A 23,719-nucleotide genomic window follows, 5' to 3' on the forward strand; every position below is an offset into this window, starting at 1 on the left:
CTACAACCAAGTGAAAATATGTATTTAGAAAGATATAAGCAAATGAAAACAGTTGTTATATTACAGTGATGAGATTATGTGTAATTCTACCTTTAAAAAGATTTTCTGTGATGTGGTTATACTGTTTAATGTGAGTTAAAATAATCAATAGAAGACCTGATCTCTGTCTGGCAGCTGATGCTACTTATGCCTTAATATCCATTATCCTTTTATAACAATAGCATTTTAGTTGGGTACAGAACTGCCCAAAACAAGTGTACACTTCCCAGCCTCCCTTGTAGCTAGGCCTTACAATGGGACAAAGTCAGAGCTAATGAAATACGAGAAGTATTTCCTTTGTCTTTTTCTTTCATCTTGTTACCTGAAATCTTCCTTAGCTTTGTTACTGCACATACTATGGGTAGACTGAACCCCATATACGTTTGACTGGATGAGGGGCTGCTTCCCAATTTAACGAATGAGTATGTGTGACTCATGAGGACAAATACGTGTTTTCTATTCAACCGGCGTCCAGTACAAGCTCTGAAAACCAGGGGATTATCCATCCTATTTTTGGGTATCAAATGATAATATATTAATATGGTAGAGTACATGTTTATGTTAACTATATTCTAGTGGGAATCATACACATTTACTCCAATATTCCTTATCATTTAAGAGAATGTTTTTACAGAGAACGAGATCCATTTATAGGCTGCTTGCCTGAGTTAAATCAGCAATCAACCTCCATATCTTACATGTTAACCAAAATAAAAAATTGTATTTTTAAAGTTCAATAAAGAATGCACTTTGTTTAATTATCATAGTCCCTGGTAAGGTTTGATATAATCCAACAGCCTAGATCACAAAAAAGGATCAATAATTTGTACTGTATCAGGAATAAAATAATCAATTCAAAAGGAGATTGATAAATATTACTCAAAACAATTTTTATACTTGAAAAATACCCAAATACAGCATTGAAGCAGATGAGACATTCTGCCCCAGGTCCTTGCGATCCTCCATAATGATTAGGTATGCTACGTCACGCCTACTGTAGTAACGAATTCAGTATTAGTTTTATTATAATTCAGAATAGGTCAATCAAAAAGTGCTCTGTAAAAACGACATGCCAGTTAAAAAAAAAAAAGGCACTGGAAGCTGACTCAAGAATAGCCTTTTATTCTGTGAATTCTAATATTTATGCTAAACAACGCCTGTTCAGATGTTTTTAAAAACAAAGGAAAATCAAAATTGAGTAAAAGTTCCAGGGACTAATTTACTCATCATTTCTTGAGTAAAACCGTATACAGCTAATTCGAGGGCATCTAGTAGAAATCATTATTCAGATTAAAATTCTCTCAGTAAAAAAATATTAGTACTTATGGTAATACTAAAAGGGCTTAAAAATCGGTCACACATTTGGTTAAGAGAGCATCCTGAAGGCTTGTTTATGTATTTCCTTTTCCTTTAATATGCATATTAGCAAGACAAGCAGATTGTTAAATAATTTGGCTTTCTATCAGTTAGCTACACATTAAGATGACGGAGGACTATTAATATACAAGTCTTGATACCAGGCGAACAACTCCTTTTCTTGTTTTTCCAATTCCTCATCTGGCATGAGCTCATCAACTTTCACGATGTCAAAAGGTGGGGTAGAGAAGATGATTGTCTGTCGCTGCTTTGTACCTCGTGTGTCCGTTTGTGGTTCCTAGGTAGAAGTATAAACAAAAGAGGAAAGGATTTTACATTTGGTTTTTACTACTTTCTGTTTTTATACTGGCTGTTTATACTTAGCCTTGTCTCCAAACATTTACAGCAGATTTTAAAAAAATGACAAAGCAATATGTGAATACATGTTAGTTGCAAATATCCTACCATGTCGGAATGTACTGAGGCCGACTTTACACATACAGTTTTTAATAAGCTTGGATAGAAATGACTTATTTTGAGAAAAGCACCATTTGAGATGTGCTGAATCAACAGTGTCAACATAGAGAGACTACTGTTGTTGGCCCCCTCATATTAGATGAGCCAAAACAGCCGGTATTTATCAGGTCAGCCATACTGTTGAAGAATTTTTAAAACATATGTTACCAAGAGGAACACAGCTTTATACTATCCAAGTACATACCAAAGGTGTTTCAGCCTTGAACTTGTAGATTAGGAAATTCTACTTATATAAGTAGAATGACTTACAGTTTGAATAGTGTCCAAAACAATGAATTCAGTACAAGTTTAACTTACCATCCCCATGGAAGCAGTTTTTTCTTTAGCCATCTTATAGGCTTTTTTCATTTTTTCAACTTTCATTTGAGCTTGCTTGGATCGACGACCCAGATGTTTCATTTGATTCTGCTGTTGGTAGGGCCGATATAAAGGTTTGATAGCTGAAAAGGATGAAGGGCATCTAGAAAAGATTTGAATTACAGACAGGAAAAAAATGCACCAAATAACATTTAAATGTAAAGCAAGTTGCAAATTTTATTAAAGCATCTTCCAGCAACTAGATCATAGGCCTCAGTATCTGGAGCCATATTGCATGCAAGTTTTTAGGCCAGAGTTATCATTTCTGCTTAAATTATATGGTGTAGTTCTTTATTTGTGCCATATGAAGGTGTAAAAATGATGATGTGGATCACGATGATGATGAAAATTATAAAACACGGTATCAATTTAAAATCAGTTTTCCTGGAAAATACCATGTAGTAGTCATTTGAATTATACACACACACACACACACACACACACACCATATACTAACACAAAAAGGTGTTAAATTTCATAATGGCTGAGAAAACAAGCTGTTCTTATCAGTGTTGGGATCAGATACAGATGGTGTCGTGCCCATAGCCCCCTAGGCCTCACCACTGCAAAGCACAAAGGCCCAACTTCCAACCACCAGCATCAGCCTCGCTCAGCATAACAGCTTTCTTGTGAAAACAAGGGCCCATGTGCGGGGAAAGTGCCTGAGAATTAATACTTCCCCTCCTAAACAGTCCTTAGCCAGTGCCTGATGTACATCGGCGTATAAATATCCCAACTCCCTTGCCCCCGCAGGATAACTTGAGTTGCACGTTCTGCGATGGCGTGGACATTCCCAGAAGGGATTAAGCTCCACTTACCCGCAGAAGTAACTTGTTTGCTAACACACGCTGTTTTGGCTGCCTGCCCCTCCTTGTTTCCCTTTCATCAGTGGTTCTGGGAATCACCTCCCAAATAGACTACTCATATCCAAATATTTGATCTCCTGGGAGATCCCAAACTAACACTGCATTCAAAGAAACCTGTAAGAAAGTACTTTTCCCTCTTTAATTGATTTAGGATTTGGCTACTTCATTTGGCTCTTCAGATGACTCATTCTTAGATAATCACTAGCAAGAGTCCAAACAGCAGGGAACCTAGGGTTATATATGGTGGCAGGGAAAATTATATCATTTATTTGACCTTGGTGGTAATAGGGTTAAGTTCTATATTCAGTGCTTATATAGATGAGTTAGAGAAAATCTATTTCATGATGACAGACGACACCCTACACCAGGCCATCTGTCTGGCAAATGTATAGCCTTGATCATAAAATATATGGGCTAAATTATATTATTGGGTCAGCACCACTCATCTCTAGCCCTGGAAAAAACCCAGTGTGTTTGCCTGACAGTGGATGACCAGTGTCTTCATGTACTAAAGGAGTATTTTTTCATTTCAAATATGACTCTGTGGAAATAGACTACCAATAGATCCTCTTCAATCTGATTATCTCTTTCTTTTTTCTTAAGAAAGAAAGCTTCATTTGTAAATAAGATGGGCTAGGTGAGACTTGTAATGGAAAGAAAAAAGGAGTATAATTGGAGGAGTCATATTCTGTCCGTATTGTTTCAGATCATAATACAGTCTATTTTGCTACAACATGAGTTTCTATAATGTGAATTGGCTCACATGCTATTGCTAAAGAAGGGAACAATGTCACTGTAATTTATATGCAATTTGTCCTCAGCAAGGGGAGCCGGAATCACAAGAGTAGAATTATAACCTTCAGCAGAAAAGGAAAAGGTCCTCAGTTGTGTGCAGCACAGGCAATGGGAGCCCTTTTGGCCGTATTTATGAAAACAAGAATTAGCACCTGCATCTAGGGCTCTCTCTCCAGAGGCACCCCCCACCCCCCAGTCCCCCCTGACTGCCATCCCCCATGCTCCCTGCCTTGGGAGGGGGGGTTGCTTATTGGCAGGTTGCACTGCTTCTCATGTCCACTTAAAAGGCAACCACACTAGCCCAGGGCTCTACTTCTATCTGCATTATCTCCGTACCCACTGCCTGCTCTAATTAAAGAGAGGCCAGCGTTTCTGCTCTCTCGTTGTGCATTTTTTATATTTGCTGTGGTGGCCTCCAGCCGTCCTGAGCTGCCTGTCTGGTGGTACGAGTTATCTCCCCAGGTTCCAGTTGTCCTTTTTGTTAGTGCTCTGTTTACAAAGATGCCTACATTTTGAGCAATCTGCCTCAACCCTATTTTCCCCATATGCCCTATTATTATCTTTCATGAGCTATTTGGCAGAATGTGAACATTTTCAGAAATGCCCCTAGTATTGTGACCCCATTAAAATATCACTTTTACCTAACTTCAGAAACAATCTGTAGCTGGTGTTGACGCATCTCTTCTGTTTGTGGTCTCCGTAATAGATACTTCATTTCTTTTTGTAGACGGTTTGAGATTATTCCAGACTCTGCATAATCAACTATGTCATATATTATCATTGTCCTGGGGATGTTTTTGAGGTTTAATTTTCGCCAGTAGTTATTTCTGCCACCAGAAGATGCAGGGGTCTCATCCAGGAGACTGGAATACTATATGGAAAAAACAAGTAAGAATGATCAGTTGTGGGTACTCCAGAATGTTTTTAGACACATTTCCCAAGGTTCAAATATCCATTGTCACTTCATCCAAAAAGCATTTCTTGATCCCATCTCTGAACTTTATCAGCTACTTTCTTCTATGGCTTATTCCTGACTACTTGATGTTTTAGCTGTCTGTGTACTTAGCTCCCCCCCGAGAAGGCATGATCCTCATTACGCAGTATCACGCTCATAGTACCACACTCACTAAATCTTTATTTAATGATAAACATTTTATTTTATTTAATGAATAAACATTTTAATGCCAAATACATGATCTGCATACCTGGTAGTGCTTGTTCATAACATGCTTGGGTTGAGAGGACATTTGCACAAACCTTTTTATAAGAATAATGAGTTCTCGGGGCACCTAGGTGGCTCAGTCGTTAAGCGTCTGCCTTCGGCTCGGGTCATGATCCCAGGGTCCTGGGATCGAGCCCCACATCGGGCTCCCTGCTCGGCGGGAAGCCTGCTTCTCCCTCTCCCACTCCCCCTGCTTGTGTTCCCTCTCATTGTGTCTCTCTCTGTCAAATAAATAAATAAAATCTTTAAAAAAAAAAAAAAAGAATAATGAGTTCACCTCTGGTACTAAGTGGCGAATTTCACGATTTTCATTTGGAGCTTTGTAGAAATCCCACTTATATTTATTTATTTTTTTAATTTAAAATATCAAATTAGGAATGTTAAAGTGCAAATATATATAATTGATGCAACCTTATAAAATGTTCACTTAAGACATAGGAATAGGGCCGGAGGATCTACAATGCTTATCAGCTAGGCATTTAGGGTATATCGCACACACACACATATACAAGGAGTCTTTCTTTTGTATCATTTAGGCATGCACAAATTTTACTTACTACCATTTGATTGAATAAGCCCAGTCCAACAACTTGTCTCAAATTTCAGTTTCCCCAGTATAACTTAACTGCATAAAGTACAAACTTTGCTGACAGCTCTCCAGTCCATAGATCACTACAGAAATAACAGATGTGTGTGGTGATGAGTGACAAATCATGTCCCTTCCTCCAAAGTGTCAGCAATTGGTCATCACTGAAGATCTGTTATTTAGTTGTATCACCTCTTTGTCTCCCAGTGATAAACCCCTGTGCCATTTTACCAAATAAATAAATAAATAAATAAATAAAAGATAATCAAAAGAATAGGCCAAAAGAGAAGCCAAAATGAAATGAAATTCAAATCAAAGGTAAATGGGAGTTCTAGAAGAAATAGGTGACGAGGGGATATTGACACGGCCATCATTCAAGAGACTGAGGGTGGGCAGCTAGAGGAACATGCTGAAGGTGAACTTGGCAGCATAAATGAGGAAAGTGGTTGTGACGAAAAGGATGAAGCTGTCCCAGAGGAAGTGACATTGACAAAAAGACTCTTCACATTACAGGAACTTTGAGAGATTTCACATTTAATGTGTAAAGGATAAAATGTTGGTAGGTAATCCGAACTTAGGAGTGTGACAATTCACCAAGGCATGGAAAAGATGCTCACTATGTACTGTAAGCTATATGAGAAGAACAAGAAAGCAAGCACTGTTTAAACTACTCCTCATACACTGCTTTTTAAAGCTTTATTGAGATTCACATCCCATACAATTCACCCATATAAAGTATATAATTCAATGGTTTTTAGTACATTTACAGTTGATAAGTTTTTTACGAAGAAATAAAACACTTTTCCTCCTCAATGTTTCCAATGTTTTAAATTATAGCATAACAAATGTTTTGTTTCTCGTTTTCCTATATATTTATAACAGACAATAAGAGAGTTTTTAGTGTTTTGACAAGATTTTTCTGAAAGGCATGGAACAATCATGATTTTTCACATTGAGTATTAAGTTTGGTTTGCATGGTTTCAGGTCATTTTTTAAAAGATTTTATTTTTAAAAAATCTCTACACCCAATGTGGGGCTTGAACCCACAACCCTGAGATCAAGAGTTGCACGCTCCACCGACCGAGTCAGCCAGGCGCCCCTGAACGGTCATTTTATGGCCCTGCACTACCGCACAAAGTGAGGACTGCCTGTATATTTTACCTGCTGAGAGTGGAGTAGTAAAATGAGTAAACATCTCAGAACTGTCAATGACCTGCTCTGCACTTAGATATGTGACTTTGGGCAAGTTTTTAAAAATCTTTTTTAAAGATTTTCTTTTTTCTTTTTTAAATTTTTTATTGTTATGTTAATCACCATACATTACATCATTAGTTTTTATTTATTTGACAGAGACATAGAGAGCACAGATAGGCAGAGCGGCAGGCAGAGGGAGAGGGAGAAGCAGGCTCTCTGCGGACCAGGGAGCCCGATGCGGGGCTCGATCCCAGGACCCTGGGATCATGACCTGAGCTGTAGGCAGACGCTTAACGACTGAGCCACCCAGGTGCCCCAAGTTTTTAAAAATCTTATTAAACTCCATTGTTCTCATCTGTTAAAGGGTCACATAATTTACACACTTGAAGATTAAAGGAGATAATATGCACAAAAAGAGCCAACAAGGGGCGCCTGGGTGGCTCAGTCAGTTAAGCGGTTAAGCTTCTGCCTTCGGCTCAGGTCATGATCCCAGGGTCCTGGGGTGGAGCCCCGTGTCAGGCTCCCTGCTCAGTGGGGAGTCTGCTTCTCCCTCTGCCCCTCCACCTGCTTGTGCTCTGTTTCTCTGTCTCTTTCTCTCAAATAATTTTTTTTTTTTTTTTTTTTTTTAAAAGAGCCAACAACAGTGCTGTTTCCATAAGGGGCTCAATAAAAGTCAGCAATCATCTGGGGCGCCTGGGTGGCTCAGTCGTTAAGCATCTGCCCTCGGCTCAGGTCATGATCCCAGGGTCCTGGGATTGAGCCCCGCATCTGGCTCCCTGCTTCTCCCTCTCCCACTCCCCCTGCTTGTGTTCCCTCTCTCGCTGTGTCTCTCTCTGTCAAATAAATAAATAGATCTTTAAAAAAAAAAAAAGTCAGCAATCATCAAGTTTCTTTCTCCCAACACGTCTATCTGGGACTTCTTCCTATGACACCAATTCTTGGCATAGTCACACTCTGCAAGTATGTGACCCATGTCCTTAGCAAAGATAGTTGGCATCCCCAAGCGCTACTTATTTCCTGGTTCAATCCCCTCATTTTCCAGGTTAAGACTCTAAAGGAAATAAAGCATAATTGGGAGTCTCTAAGGCACTGCATTAACTTCATGTGTCACAATGAAGCAACTGAGTGAACAGTTAAGGCCATATATTATTATTATTATGAGCCAGAATTTTGGGATCTCTTGCGTCTTTAGAACTTGTAAAATGGTGGTAATAATAGTACCTACCTCTTAGGGTTGTGATGAGAAGAAAAGGAATTGGCACTACTGAGCATTTGCTATTATTATTAATCAGGTATCTAGTTTAAGTTTCGTGACTTAGTACTGCTGTCCAGCCTGTTATGCAAACCAGGAACCTAGGGGCCATGCTGGACACCTCTCCTTAGCTGGCCCCCGTCTGTCACCAGGGCTCACTGCTTTTACTCTCTACTTACCTCTCGTGTCTCCAGCCTCACAGCCCTCCACCAAGACACCGCCATTTCTCCTGAGATACAGCAGGCACATCCAAACTAGGAGAAGGCTCTTGCTATCCTCTAATCCATTCCCTACACTGCAGCCAGACAGATCTCTCCACTCATTAGGTTAGATCACCTCATTTCTCAACCCATTAAGAAGCATCAGCTTCTACTTGCACACAGGATCAAGAAAAAGAAAAACACCTTGCTGTGGTCAAAAGGCCTGCCTGATGCTCTCTTCCCAGCCCTCCAGGCTGCCTACATACCAAACCTTCTGCTCCCTCTTCTCTACCCCACAGACCTGCTTTCGGGCCCTGCAGTTCCTCCTGCCACAGAGCCTCTGCCTGGGGCGCAACACCTGCTCAGCCCCGGACTGACGCTGTGACACATTGTTGATTGCCTGCCCATCAACCATTTCCCACTTCTCCCTTGCCTCCAGAGCCCGGATTTTTTTTTTTTTTTTCAAGTATGGAACAGCAATATGTTCCAGGAAGGAGGGCCCCAGCACATGAACCATGATTGTTCTAAGTCAATCATGGAAAATGATCCCATTTCCCTTTATCAGTGATTAGGTTAGGGGGAGTATGTGATCCAGTTCTGACCAATGGGACCTGAGGGGAAGTCTGTTGGGGGCTTCTGGCAAAGATTTTTCTTTTTTCTTTTTCTTTTTTTAAGGTAGGCTCCACACCCAGTGTGGAGCCCAACCCAGGGCTTGAATTCACAACCCTGAGATCAAGACGTGAGCTGAGATCAAGAGTTGGATGCTTAAGCAACTGAGCCACCCAAGTACCCCCAAAGATTTTTCTTCTTGTGATAAAAAGGAAAACGATGCTTCAGAGTCCCCTTGTTCCTGCCTTTGAAGGAAGTTAAGAATGTGATAGTCATCTTGTCACCATGTGAAGCACGGTAGAGAAGCTGACCCAGAACCCTGATGTCCTTGAGCTGCTGCATTAGCTAGCCCAGGACCCACCTATCTGTGGACTTCTGACATGGGACAATAAACGTCCTTTGTTGTTTAAGCCTCTTGTGGTTGGGAGTCTGTCACTTGTAGCACAAAGCATCCAAATTATAATCCAAATATTAATAGAACCCTTCCTTACTAGGTCAAATCTCCATCATACACTCTTTCAAAACCATGTACTTGATTTCACATCATATAAAATTCACCATTTTAACCATTTTAAAAGTAGCACTACTAATTCCAAAACATTTCTATTGCCCCCAAAAGAAAGGCCACATTCATTAGCTATCACTCCCCAGATGCAAAAAGCCAAATATTATATGATTCCATTAATACAAGCTACCCAGAATAGGTAAATTCAAGGAGACAGAAAACGGATTAGTGGTTGATAGGGGCTGGAGTGATGGGGAGGAATGGGGAGTGACAGCTTAATAGATGTGAGGTTTCCTTTTGGGGCAACAAAAAGGTTCTGGAACTAGATAGTGGCGGTGTTTGCACAACATTGTGAATGTACTTAATGTCACTGAATTGTACCATTTAAAATGGTAAATTTTATATTGTGTGTATTTTTCTATAGTGAAAAAAATGAATGAAGCTTTCTTCTTGGAGGACAAGGTCAGGAGGCTTTTTAAAAGATTATTTTTTAAAAAAGATTTTATTTATTTGAGAGAGAGAAAGAGAGCGAGCGAGCATGAGGGGGGTGGGGCAGAGGGAGAGGGAGAAGCGGGACAAGGGGCTTGATCCCAGGACCTCGAGATCATGACCTGAGCCGAAGGCAGACGCTTAACCGACTGAGCCACCCAGATACCCCCAGAAGATTTTTTTAAATTGTTGTTTCTAATATCTAAATCTCAATTCCTTACTTGCATGTAATCTTTCAGGGTGACAATATCTATTTCATCAGTTATTTTGAATTTCTGGAAAAGATGTTCATCTTCCATAACTTGATGGTAAAACTTCTTTTCCCCCATCATTTTGCAAGCATCAGCCACTCCCTATAAAGAGAATAGAAAACAGACCTTTAAAACAGTAGTATAATAGCAACAATTATCAGTGCATATTTTACATATTTCTTCTGACAAATACATCAAATATTGTTCCTTTCTCCTAGCAGCTTGCTATTCAATAAAAAGACCGTATTTACAAAGAAAAGATTGTATAGGAGTTTTTAAACCATTTAAAATTTGTTTCCATAACCATATATACATAGTTTTAAAATGTAGCTGGAGGAGTAGCTGACTCTACAACCCTCAGAGAACCACAGTGTTTTAAAAATCTGGTTATTTCCCCCTTAAAAAACATTCTTTTCCCTCAACAAAACAAATCTCTAGCGTCATTCGTGTTGTCAAGGCAGAGAAAGCTTCCTTGGTTATTAAATAGGTTGCCTTAGGAACTGCAGGGAAAGGTGTTCCTAAGGCCAGCTCTCTTTTATGTGTTAGTTAATACCTCACCCCCAAATGGAAACATGTACGGTCCAGATTGCCTCCCTCTCCTTCAGACCTCATTCTCTGTGGCCAGAGTAGCAAAGCATTTTTTTTTTCTCTCTGAAATGTTGGCATTTTGTACTCAAAGACAGCCCCCTGATAGGGCAGAGGTAGACGAATGCTAGAAAATACGGAGGCCCAAATCTCATCTGGCCCTGTTTGTGCCATACCCTTTCACATAATGCCCATCCTTTGCTAAGAGCTATACATAGACTGTGAGTAGAGACTTAAGTACTCCCCACCCTCGTTCCCACCCCCCATAAGTATGTGCTGACTCTTCTAACACATATTTATATTACATATCTGTGCTTCTGGCCACAAAGTATATGCTTATGAGAAGGGAGACTGGCTTAGATGAAAATTCAAATACCTTTGGGTTCCAGATCAGTTTCTCTTCCCCTTTGTATCTCAGAATGTGTATTTGTGAAAGCATGGGAACTCCAGGTTATAATGCTGATATGAGGCCACTTGAGATGAGATCGAAATTTGGAATGTGTTCTTTTTACTTAACACACAATACAAGAATGAGCCTGAATGTATTTTCCATTTCATTTTTACTTTTGTTATTGAGACTATTCCTTTTTTATTTATTTTTCGAATTCCAAAGCTTTGAACATGGACACACATGGAAAATGGAAGAATACTCAAATGGTTGTAGTTCTATTCCTAATGCACTAAACTGAAGGGACAGAAACTGTTTATGTGATGAACCTTCCTTTAGGCAGATCATCTTTGTTTTCCATTTCATTAGTTTCTTCACACAGCACGCATCTTAAAGAGAAGGCAGTGTTGGCACGTGTCTCCATTATGCTTTCTTGCAATTAATTTCCTGTGGGCTCTCATTAACCATTCTCACAGTAACACCAAAGGTAAAAGCAAATAAACTGTACAGAGAACACGTCTGAAAACTGTACAATTTCTGCTTTGAGAATTTCTTTAGCTATAACTGTATTTTACTTTAGCTCAAGTTACTCCGTAAGGGTATTTCTTGTCAGTCCCTCCCCACTCTACTCCCCTCAGCCACCACCCACAACCTCTCCAAGCCCCAGTTTCCTTATTTGTACAGTGCCTCAGCTGTAGGGCTCAGCTGTGTCAGGCCCATCCCGGTATCCAGCCAAAAAATCCCTGTGCCTGGCAGCGTGGGGCAGGCTCGCTGCCCACTTGCGACAGGGGCTTGAAAAAAGTTTGCCCTCCAACGGCCAGGATGTTCTTTCTCCGGCATCTGCTGGAGATGGCCAGCTTCAGGAAAGTGCTTCTGGGTCGGAAGGGATGGTTAAGAAGGGCCCAGCCCCAGGTGACAGGGAAGGGCGGAAACTGGGCACGGAGCCCAGGATAGCCGCCAATCAGGCTAGGATTCAAGAGGCAGGTTCCATTCTTAGTGGGTGACTCAAAAGGTCAAAGGGGGGCATCTCTAAATTTGACACCTCCCCCGATACCTAGCATCACTGTGGCCCAGAAGCCCCCACAGGCCTGCAGCTCCGTGCTGGCCTAGATCCACACCTGCGCTCGTGAAGTTACTCTACTATCTCAAGTCACTTCCCCGCCCGGCTGGAAATTCTCACTTGCGAAGGTAGCAATAACTAATATCCCTGCACAGGCACCGAGTTTCCTGGTTTGGAGCAGTTCAGTTATATGCGGGCTCCAAATTCATGAAAGCAGCACACCTGCTGGGGTTGTTTCAACCGCGAAGTGGGCACAGGGCGGCGGACAGAAGCCTCAGTTCTGGCCCTGACAAGCCTCTCCGAGTTCCAGCTTCCTCACAGGCAAAAATGGGAATAACATGTACCTCACTGGAGTTATCAGGGGGCCGTATAAGAGAACATATTGAGCAGGCTTCCTGACTCAAGAGTGGTTAAGAGCACGGACTCTGGAATCAGGATCACTGGGTTTTGATATCGGTTCCTTCCCTTTCTAGCTGTGAGACCTTAGGCAAGTGACTCAGTCTTTTCAAACGGAAGACAGCCACAGAATCTACATTCTAGAGTTTATGAGAATTAAATGATAATGCCCACAAAATGTTTAACACAGTACTTGACAGTGCTCAATAAGGGCAGCTATTATTTTTTTTTTATTTTTTTTAAAGATTTTATTTATTTATTTGAGACAGAGAATGAGAGACAGAGAGCATGAGAGGGAGGAGGGTCAGAGGGACAGGCAGACTCCCCGCCGAGCAGGGAGCCCGATGCGGGACTCGATCCCGGGACTCCAGGATCGTGACCTGAGCCGAAGGCAGTCGCTTAACCAACTGAGCCACCCAGGCGCCCAAGGGCAGCTATTATTAATAATAATGTTTTTCCTTTTTACATAAATGCCCAATCCTCAAAAAGAACAGGGATCTTCACTTTAAACGAATGGTTGCTGGACATTAATGTTTCAGAACTGTCGATTACCCGGAGGCATTCCAGGCCACGGTGTGTGTTGGTGGGGGGCACCTTTATGACAGTGCTTGTCAAACTATATTGTGCCTAGGATCGTCTGGGGGTCTTGTTAAAACACAGGTGCTAATTCAGTGGGTCTGGGGTGGGGGCTGATAGTCCACATTTCTAATAAGTTCCAGGGGATGCCAGTGCTGTGGGTCTGTAGACCACACTGAGTAGCAAGGCTTTAGAATATTCTAAATATAGCTGGAGGATGAACTATAGTGACAACCCTCTGTAAATAAGCATTGCTCTGAAAATAGATCATCGAAGTAGGTAACTGAAACGAGATCTCTTTTTTGTACACATGGCTATCCAATTGTTCTAGCACCATTTGAACTGACCTGGTACATTTGATGAAAATCAACTGATCACCTATGAGTGCGTATATTTCTGAATTCCCTATTCTATCTCATTGATTTACATGTCTATCTTTAAGCCATCACAACACTGTCAGGATCACTGCAGCTTTTTAAGCCTGGAAGTCAGGTAATGGAAACCTTTGTTCTTCTTCTCTAAAGCGGTTTAGGCTATTCTATGTCCTTTCACTTGTTTTTACTGTGTGTGTGTGTGTGTGTGTAAATACTTGAGAAATACTGTTGGGAAATGATAAGGAAATGAAACTAGAATTGGAAGTAAGAACCAGGGAAAAGACAGAACAACAACAAAACTGTGTTCATCAGTGAACTTAAATTACACGTCTGAACTAAAACTGACTTATTTATTTCATACTAAGAATTAAGTGGGGGCTCCTGGCTGGCTCGGTCGGTAGACTGTGAGACTCTTGATCTTGGGGTTGTGGGTTTGAGCCCCACGATGGGCGTAGAGATTACTTAAAAAAAAATAAAATCTTAAAAAAAAAAAAGAGAAAGAAGTGAACTTAGGAAAGTTGGATCAGTTTGCTCAACACACAATTTCTACATTCAAAGGACTGATGCAAACTTATAGTGAGAAAAATTCTCCTACAGGTTTTCTATCAACCGTGAATCCAAGTGTTACCAGTTTGTTACAAAGCTGAAAAAGGAATCCTAATCTGTTCTTTCATGTTCTCATCATTTAAATCCTCTCAGAATGTTTAGTGAAAAACTCAAACTAAACAGTGTTACCACATTTTTATAATAAGAACAAAAATTTTTAAAGAACATATTTGTGTGAGCATTTTTATGGGCAAAAAAAAAATGAAGGATACACAGTAAACTATTAACAGTGTTCACTCCAGATGAGTGAAAGTCACAGCACAGAGAAGAAAGGCATGAGGCACAGTTTCCTTTTTTAAAAATCTCTGTGCTATTTCTTTTTTTCCCAACAGTCACTTTGTAATTTAAATAAAAACTAAAGTTATTATACAGCATTTTAATGAGTTTTAATATACACACAGTCCTTTCCAGTCACAGCCTTAAAGTTTCTCATTTGCTCCGGCCTGCAGACAGTAGGGGCCACCAGGAGCTGACCCAGGAGAATTTCTGTTCCTGGAACAGTCTCATCAGGCAATCTCAGAAAAGCAACAATTGATGATATTTTATAGGAATGATAAGCTTATTCTGTACATAAATGTGGCATGAATTTATTCCTTGAGCGTAGGATAAATATCAACTTTTGCATGTGAAGTCATTCTATATAAATGAACGAATACTAATGTTTCCAGAACACCATATTCCATATGAAAACACAGAGTCCATTTGATATATTCTGAAACTGAATGAAATGTTCTCTGATGTTGTCTGAGAACACGGAGAAAAGCAGTCTCTTTTTCTTTTCTAATATTCTTCAGAGAATAAATGCTGTATATCCTGGATCTGATCAGAAACTCCCAGGCTGAGTGGTCTATCCTGAACACGTGCCATTACTGATGATTTTGGATGGGCCATACTTTTCATGTAAAATATCTCCAGAAGGCTACGGGAAAATAACCTTTGATGTATGATTTATAAAAGGCTAAGTACGAGAATGCACACATGTTCCCCCTCAATTATAGTCACGTTTAAGGGCCAAAGGAGCAAAACCTACACTGTAGTAGCATGCAGAGCCTTGCTATTAAAAGTGGGGTCCGTGGAACTGGTGAGAAATGCAGAATCTCAGGTCTCTTCCCAGATCTAATGAACCAGAAAATTTTAACAAGATTCTCAGCTGATTCCTCTGCTGTAGACACAATTATGGTAAATATATATGAAACTTAAAAGTATGAGAAATCATATAAAGAAGGATAAATGTTTGAAAAGTTCATTTTCAATCCATAGTCCAGCACACTTTTTTTTCTAAATATGCTACCAGAATCAAAGAAACCATGATAAAATGTCATTAAAATAAAATTGCATCAAATGTCCTGCATAATTTAAAAGCCCTGACCAATGGGCCACTTTAGTCCATTATTAATAAACCAAAATTTAATTTTTTTTCTTTTAATTTAAATTCAATTAGCCAACATATAGAACATCATTAGTTTCAGATGTAGAGTTCAGTGATTCATCAGTTGCATATAACACCCACGCTCATCTCATCACGTGCCCTCCTTAACGCCCGTCACCCAGTTACCCCATCCCCCCACCCACCTCCCCTCCACCGACCCTCAGTTTCTTTCCCATAGTTAAGAGTCTCTCATGAACAAACCAAAATTAAATAGAAAGAAAAGTGATGAGTATTTTTAAGGGCCTCTAAAAGTAATTCATTCCAAATATTTTTTTTTTGCTAATAAACAGAGACACCCTGAAACATGATGATTAAAAAAAATACTACCTGGCTGCTGGGCCGTTTAATGGTGAAAACACTTAGTTTGTCCACTTTGAATGCAATTCAGATACTATATAGATGTTAAGAAGCGAAAGTAACATAAAATGGGGGCACCTGAGTGGCTCAGTCGGTTAAGCATCTGCCTCTGGCTCAGGTTGTGATCCCGGGGTCCTGGGATGGAGCCCCGCATTGGGCTCCCTGCTCAGTGGGGAGCCTGCTTCTCCCTCTCCTTCCCGCTCATGCTCTCTGTCGCTATCTCTCTCTCTCTCTCAAATAAATAAATAAAAATCTTTAAAAAATAAAGCAACATAAAATATACATCATGAAACATCACCTCATTTGATGGCTTAAATAATCTTTTTCCGCTGAAATACTTGTTACCATGGCCTTCAGTATGAAGAAAAATTTTAAATACGATGAAAGGTGGAAATGTTTCACCACTAAATCTGAAATAAAGACCAAAAATTAGTGATTTGGCATCAGGCTTGGGGCTTAGTTACTTCTCCTCCTATACTTCAGATAGTTCCCATAGTTTCCTGCATGCAGGGTAAAGGCTCTGCCAGAGCACGGAACGAATGGGCAATGATATGGATTCCAGAGATGAAAGAGCCACAGTGGAGTGTGGTGCACTCACAATTATTCTCATTCACGTGTCACACTGGACACATCATGGGAGATAAGCCACTCTCAAGGCAACTTTTGGCCCAAGAGTCATGCCTCAGTTTCCTCACATAATAAATGTAAATAAGAGGGCGCCTGGGTGGCTCAGTTGGTTAAGTGACTGCCTTTGGCTCAGGTCATGATCCTGGAGTCCCGGGATCGAGTCCCGCATTGGGCTCCCTGCTCAGCGGGGAGTCTGCTTCTCCCTTTGACCTTCCCCCCTCTCATGCTCTCTCTGTCTCATTCTCTCTCTCAAATAAATAAATAAAATCTTAAAAAAAAAAGAAAAAGTAAATGTAAATAAGAATAACACATTTACTCTGTAATTATACCCTGAAAACGTATGAGGACTTGAGAAAATAAATTTCTAAGGTTTCTTCATTTTAACAGGTGCTTCTTGAAATAAATTAGCATAGAAATATTACCTGAATCTAACTTTACACTTCATGCTAGGATCTTTCAGGAGCTCAGCCTCTAAGGGGCTCACTTTCTTCAGTATTTCATGTGTCACACAACATTCCTGAAATAGATGATGATGCTATAAATGGAAAATGGTACCCAGCCCAGATGTAATTTACTGAGAATAACAGAGGTGGCATGGTAAAGTGAACCGTATACCAGGCTTGGAGTTCTGAAGACCTGGGTTCTAGTCTTGGCTCTTCCATTTATCAACTGTGTAACCCTGAGTCAGTTACTTCCAAGTTGGAGTAGGTGTCCCTCCTTGACCACTGTTCTTTCCCTATGACAACACTTTCCACCATGTATTATAATTAACTATGAACTAATCTGTGTCTTCTACTAGACTGTAAGCTGCATGAAGGTACTGATCATGTCTTTCTTCTTTACCATGTATGCCTAGCATCTAATACAGTCCTTGGAACACAGCAGGTGTTCCAAATACTTGCTGAGCAAGTATTTGATGTTGAATGAATCATCACTGTAAAATGAGGAAGATAATAGTAATGTTACTAGCTTTTAAGTACCTTTTATATACCACACACTCTGTTACATGCCTTATAGACATAACCTCATTTAATCCTTGCAACTCAGCAATATTATTCAAATATTATCATTCTCATCCTTCCAATGAGCAGGCTGAGACTCTGGGAGTGTCTGTAACTTATTCAAAGGCATACAGGTAGTAAGTGGACAAGCCAGGATGCAAACATAGGTCTCTTTGACTCTAAAGCCCCACGACATGACCCTGCCAACCTTTATGCCTATGACAATCACATAAAAATGTACACCAAAGGGCTTTTAAAATGACAAATCATTATTAATGTCAGGTAGGAACTTGAAGTGTTAGGATAACAGATTTTTAAAAAAGAATTAATTTTCCTTCTTTCTGTTATTATAAGCATCTAAAGTTATAACAAAACCAGTATTATGATAATTAAATGCAAGTTCTGTATGTGAAGACAATGGGTTATGGACCTGAAATGTCACCTATTTACCTGAGTGGGTTTTCTCTGAGGTATTCTGCTTTTACTGGCATCAGAAATGGGTCTGTGGGTCAGATGGTGAAGAAGTGTACATACTGCTCAGACTTCATGATTTTTTTCAGAGCTGCTAAAATTACCTTAATGTGGCTATTACTAATTATAAACTATTATAATCATAGGTGATTTTATTAGAATACTTGATATTATATGAAGGAAAGCTTTCTATACTCTGCTAGCATTGCCAGAGTTGTTTTTTTGGCGGGGGGGGGGGGAAGTGAGGGGTTGTGCACCTTAGGGGTTTTTTTTCTTTTACTTAAATAGGACCATATTATTCATACTGTTCTATACTTGCCTTTTTCATTAATGAGATATCTTAGCTATCTTTGTATTGTAGAATCACATACAAGGCTGCAAGGTTTAACACCATGAAAGCGCCAACACTTATTTAACCAGCATCCCACTGTTGGACATTATATGGTTTATTTCTTTGCTATTACAAACAATACTGCAATGAAGTTGTACATATATTGTATAACGGATTCCCAGAAGTTACTGCAATGAAGTTGTACATATATTGTATAACGGATTCCCAGAAGTGAAATTGTTGGGTGAAGGTAAGGGCACTTTTAATTCAGAGATTTTTCTTGTTGGACGATCAGTGTCCCACATCTTCAAATAAGAAATTGAATTTTTTAAAAACATCATTTTGGTTTCAGAAAAAAGAAATAACAGTCACCTACATTATTTACAAATAAATCCAGAAATATTCATTTAGGGCTAACCAAAGAAGCAATCCCAGAACCCCATGCACTATTATTAGATTCAAATAGAAGAGATAAAAAAGGTTTTGTATTTTATCTTCACTTAACAGACCTTTTAGCTTATAAGTAATTAGATCTGTCAGAGAAAACAAAAAGCAAAATACATACCGCCGCACAAACTGTGTGCTTTAGGAGTTGAAATATTGTTTTGTCCATATGAGATAACCAAGCTCTCTGGATCCTTTGAGCTGAAGTATCTTCACTAGCTCTGAGAAGAAAAACAAGAGGTTAACATTAATGAAGTAGTTTTCATTTTCCTAAAATCTTGGGGAGCTCTGAATTTATGCTTCTTCCCCCTGCACCCTCCCGTCCCCTACCCTAAGACTGACCTAATGAAGAACATTTGGATGTGGTAATTGGAACTGGTCATTTGCAGAATCCAGTCAGAATGAGGATACAAGATATTTGAGAATATTTCCCTTGGGATTAAAAAAGTCCTGGCTAAAACTTTATCAGCAAAAGGCATATATAACTAAAAATGTAAGAAGAGACAAATTTGCTTTCTAAAAACATCCATGACCTAAAATGATTCCATTATAGTTAGTTCTTAAGAACACTGTCCAACTAGTCCAAGTGCTATGAAAATAGAATGTAGAATACTCAAAGTTACAGTAGGTCCAATTCTTTTCTGGGAACAGACAACCAGGCCCTAAAAAAAGAAACTCCTTTTTCTAATCTTCGCTTGAAACAGACTCATCCCAGTCAGGTCAGAGAATTATCTTACTTTGGATCACATCTCAGCACTAGCAGATTGTAGGGATCACCCTCTCCAAAAGCCCCCAATCCCATCCTTGCCCCTCACAGGGCTACATGTAAAGAGAGGTAGATACTCCTGTATAATGTCACCCTTGGCTGGCAAAATGCAGACTATAAGATGTAGAGTAGAAAAGTCCTGACATATGGAAACAAAGCTTTAAATCATCGCTGATGCCATTTATTAGCCGTTTAACCTTATGCAAATCACTTACCTTCTCCCAGTTGCTGCTTCCTCACTTATAAAATGTAATAATAAGACTGCTTCACAGAGTTGTCAGAATCAAAGAAATGTGTGTTAACATGCTTTGCAAATTATGAAATACTATAATTATAATAATTACTATTCAGTTCAAAAGTAATTTTAAAACACACAAAAAACCCTCTAATTTACAAAACAAGAAGTGTTTGATGTTAGCTGGGTAAACACGGTATGGAAACTGACCAGTAGTGGAAAATGATAAAGGGCGAAAGATGGCTACTTACTGTTGTACTGCCTTTCTCTTTCCAATATTTGACAGATGCATTTTGTAGTCTTTTCCTGAGCGTGGATTATCTGATTTTGGAACACCAGTAACTGATGCCTTTGAAGAACCCTTCATATTCCTTACGATGAAGTGCTCTGAAAGTACACAGATTCAGCATTTGAGGTCATAATCTATATTCTTGCACTGTTTGGACAAGACTCAAGTGCCATATGAATGTTGAGCTAATTCCAGAACACGTTACAAAGGCAGGCATCATGGATCTGTTAATGTTGCTTACAGTTTACATGCTTTAGGTACTAAAAATATTCTGAGGGACATGGAAAAGACAAGTGGATCTATCCATAGCCTTCTAACTGGTCCGCCAGTCTTCAGTCTCTGTGTCCTCTTGGTCCTCCTCCACACCACAGCTCGAGTTAATTCTGTAGAGCAATAATCCAGCTTTCTGACTCCCCAGCTTAAAATCTTTAAGGGACACTTCATTTCCTCCACACTGAAGTCCAGACTCCTTAGAATGGTGTTCCAGACTTTTCTCAATCTACGGTCCACTCTTTCAAATATCAAAATACCAACTTTCACCAGCATTCCTCTCTAGACTCCGTGAGAACCAGAACTTCTCACCAAAATCAGCCAAAGTTTTTCAACTCTGTGCCATTGATCATGCCATTTCCTCTTCCTGGAGTGACTTCCCTACCGCCAGCAAACATCTATTCATCTTTCAAGACCCCAGCTATTTGATGCCTCTTCTCTGAAGTTTTCCACCCTCTCTTTTTCAACAACTGTTCACCCTGTCTCCAAGGTCCCGTAATACCGTACATGCTTTTCTTTCACAGTACTTCTCATGTCATGATTTTTCTTGGCTGTCACCCCACCAAGCTCATTGAGGGCCAGAAGCATCTTGCTAACTATGGAATCCTCCATGCCCAGCGAGAGTGGAGAATTTTTACATGCTTGTCTAAGAGCTTTCTGTCCTGGTTTTTTTTTTTTTTTTAAGATTTTATTTATTTATTTATTTATTTGTGAGAGAGAATGAGAGAGAGAGAAAGCATGAGATGGGGGAGGGTCAGAGGGAGAAGCAGACTCCCCGCTGAGCAGGGAGCCCGATGCGGGACTCAATCCCGGGACTCCAGGATCATGGCCTGAACCGAAAGCAGTCGCTTAACCAACTGAGCCACCCAGGCGCCCTGTCCTGGTGTTATCATGGAACAGCAGTGAGACTTTGGGCAAGTTCCTTAACCTCTTGGTACCTCAGTTCTCTCCATGGTAAAGTGAGAGGGTGTGTACTAACTGTACTGATTCCACCTTTGGTTTTCTATCCTTTGATGCATTACGCCGATTTGGATGCAGTTCACAAATTCTTAGTCACTGCTTAGTCTCTTCTACTAAAGCAGGGGCTCTTCATTTTCTTCTGGTGCCATGGACCCCTATGGACAGATTCCTAAGAATTACATTTTATAAATGCATAACATAAAACACATAGGACCACAAAGGACTCTATATTGAAATCACTGTCCAAATATTTTCAGAAACAAAATTACAGGAATCTGTCCTCTTTAGGCGTTAAATAAGATGAGCGCTCTAATAACTACTGTACTTGCGAGGTGGTTAATGAGCAGAAATGGTATGTCCAGAAGTCTGCCATGACTGTAACACTGTATGAAAGTATCTGTGCTTTCTACTGGTGACTAAGTCCCAGGTACTGCTGATACCACTGTGCTTTGTTGCCTACACTATAAGTGAAAGAAATGTTGAAGTTCAGTTAGAGATGAGTGAAAATAAAGTTGTAATTTTTTTCCCCATCTAAGTTCATATACCCCTTGAATTAAGAACTCCTGCCCTGGGGCGCCTGGGTGGCTCAGTCAGGTTGAGCATCCAACTCTTGATTTCAGCTCAGGTCATGAGCTCATGGGTCATGGGATCAACGGGGAGTCGGCTTGAAAATTCTCTCATTCTGCCTCTCCCCCTGCTCTCTCTCTTTCAAATAAATAAATCTTTAAAAAAAATTTAAGAGCTCCTGCCCTAATTTATCACTATACTTCACTCTTTTATATACATGTGCCATTCCATTACAAATGCAGAGCCTTCAGTCTTCTCAATATTTGTCCTTGAGGATAGGGATAGGGATGGCTTGGAATATACAATTCTCTTGAGAAACAGAAAAGCAGCCCTTAACATGTGGGAGTTGGCCTGGCACTCACAGCTGGGATTTGATACTATCCTGGCTTCCTAACATCACCCAAACCAGAGCAAAGCCTGGCTTCTTTGAATTCGCCCCCAAATTACCTAACCAAAGCCCAAATCTTTTTTTTTTTTAAGTAGGCTGCATGCCCAGCGTGGAGACCAACGGGGGTCTTGAACTCACGACCCTGAGATCAAGACCTGAGCTGAGATTAAGAGCCCGATGCTTAACTCACTGTGCCACCCCAGGAGCCCCAGCCCAAATCTTATAATAAATTTTTCTAGCACCCTCTCACTGAGATGCCCTGCTGTGCCAAGTTGTGTGTTTTCCTTGCAGCAGTGAGGCATAATAAACCCAACTTGTTCAACTATAGATGTGTTCCTAGTGGTCTTTGGCTGGAGGGCGCGATGCGGCCTCACACAAACCCCCAAAATCTTTTGGATGCCCGCCTGGATGAATTTACACTTTCTATGGGGGTGAGGACGTGTAATACAGATCGAAATATGAAGCATACCCCCATTATGAGACAGTATAACAATTATTTAGGTGAGATCACAGGCTTTAAAGACAGACTACCTCGGTTTGGATTCTGGGTTCCCACTTTTTCCGTGTGGCCTCGTGCAAATTACTTCTCCGTGCCTCGGTTTCCTCATCTACTAGATTGGGAAGAATAATCGTACTCACCTACCTGGGTTGTTGGAAAGATTAGATGAATATGTGTAAGGAGTTTATTTTATTTTTTTTAAAGATTTTATTTATTTATTTGAGAGAGAGAATGAGAGACAGAGAGCATGAGAGGGAGGAGGGTCAGAGGGAGAAGCAGACCCTCTGCTGAGCAGGGAGCCCGATGCGGGACTCGATCCCGGAACTCCAGGATCATGACCTGAGCCGAAGGCAGTCGCCCAACCAACTGAGCCACCCAGGCGCCCTGTGTAAGGAGTTTAGATCAGAGCTGAGCACATAGTAAACACGGTGTTAGTGTTTTGTTAGTGTATTCCTGTTAATTAGATCATCACTCTCATTATTACCTTTTCTAGTAGTATTAAGGGACATTTGATTCCCAGAGAGGGTCAGGGCCTTTCGAGACTAAAGGATATGGCAAATTAGATTACATTTAAAACCTCAGGAACTTCCAGCCCACGGAAAAAAAAAATCTGAAAACCTTTTGTGAGATAATTCCAGGTCCCAGGGGTCGTCAGCTTCCGGCTGTAAGACTTTCAAAGATGCCTGAGACCAGCTGAGCGCCCCCGCCCGGCAGCCTCGGCGCACAGTATTCCCAGCCCACGCCGCTGGGCGCCCAATCGCGGTAGCGAAGGCCGATTCCCAGCGCGGCTAGGAGCCTGGCGCCTCCCTCCTCTCGCCCCCGCGTGCCGCCCACACTGAGCT

At 40.5% G+C, this 23,719-nt stretch overlaps 1 protein-coding gene across 1 annotated transcript; it reads right to left on the bottom strand.

Moving 5' to 3' along the window:
* Positions 1–1,142: 1,142 nt before the first annotated feature.
* On the bottom strand, positions 1,143–23,695 carry CXHXorf58 (chromosome X CXorf58 homolog). The gene is made up of 9 exons (XM_031038347.2): positions 23,496–23,695; positions 20,156–20,291; positions 19,025–19,124; positions 17,079–17,173; positions 16,328–16,439; positions 10,229–10,360; positions 4,592–4,821; positions 2,230–2,392; positions 1,143–1,693 (listed from the first exon to the last, which is right to left on the bottom strand). The coding sequence occupies exons 2-9, from the start codon at positions 20,269–20,271 to the stop codon at positions 1,517–1,519; spliced, it is 1,125 nt and encodes a 374-aa protein (XP_030894207.1). The 5' UTR covers positions 20,272–20,291; positions 23,496–23,695; the 3' UTR covers positions 1,143–1,516.
* Between the last annotated feature and the right edge of the window lie 24 nt (positions 23,696–23,719).

This window comes from Leptonychotes weddellii, chromosome X, assembly GCF_054177405.1.
Source record: "Leptonychotes weddellii isolate Sample4059 chromosome X, ASM5417740v2, whole genome shotgun sequence".
In the NCBI taxonomy this organism is placed as follows: Eukaryota; Metazoa; Chordata; class Mammalia; order Carnivora; family Phocidae; genus Leptonychotes; species Leptonychotes weddellii.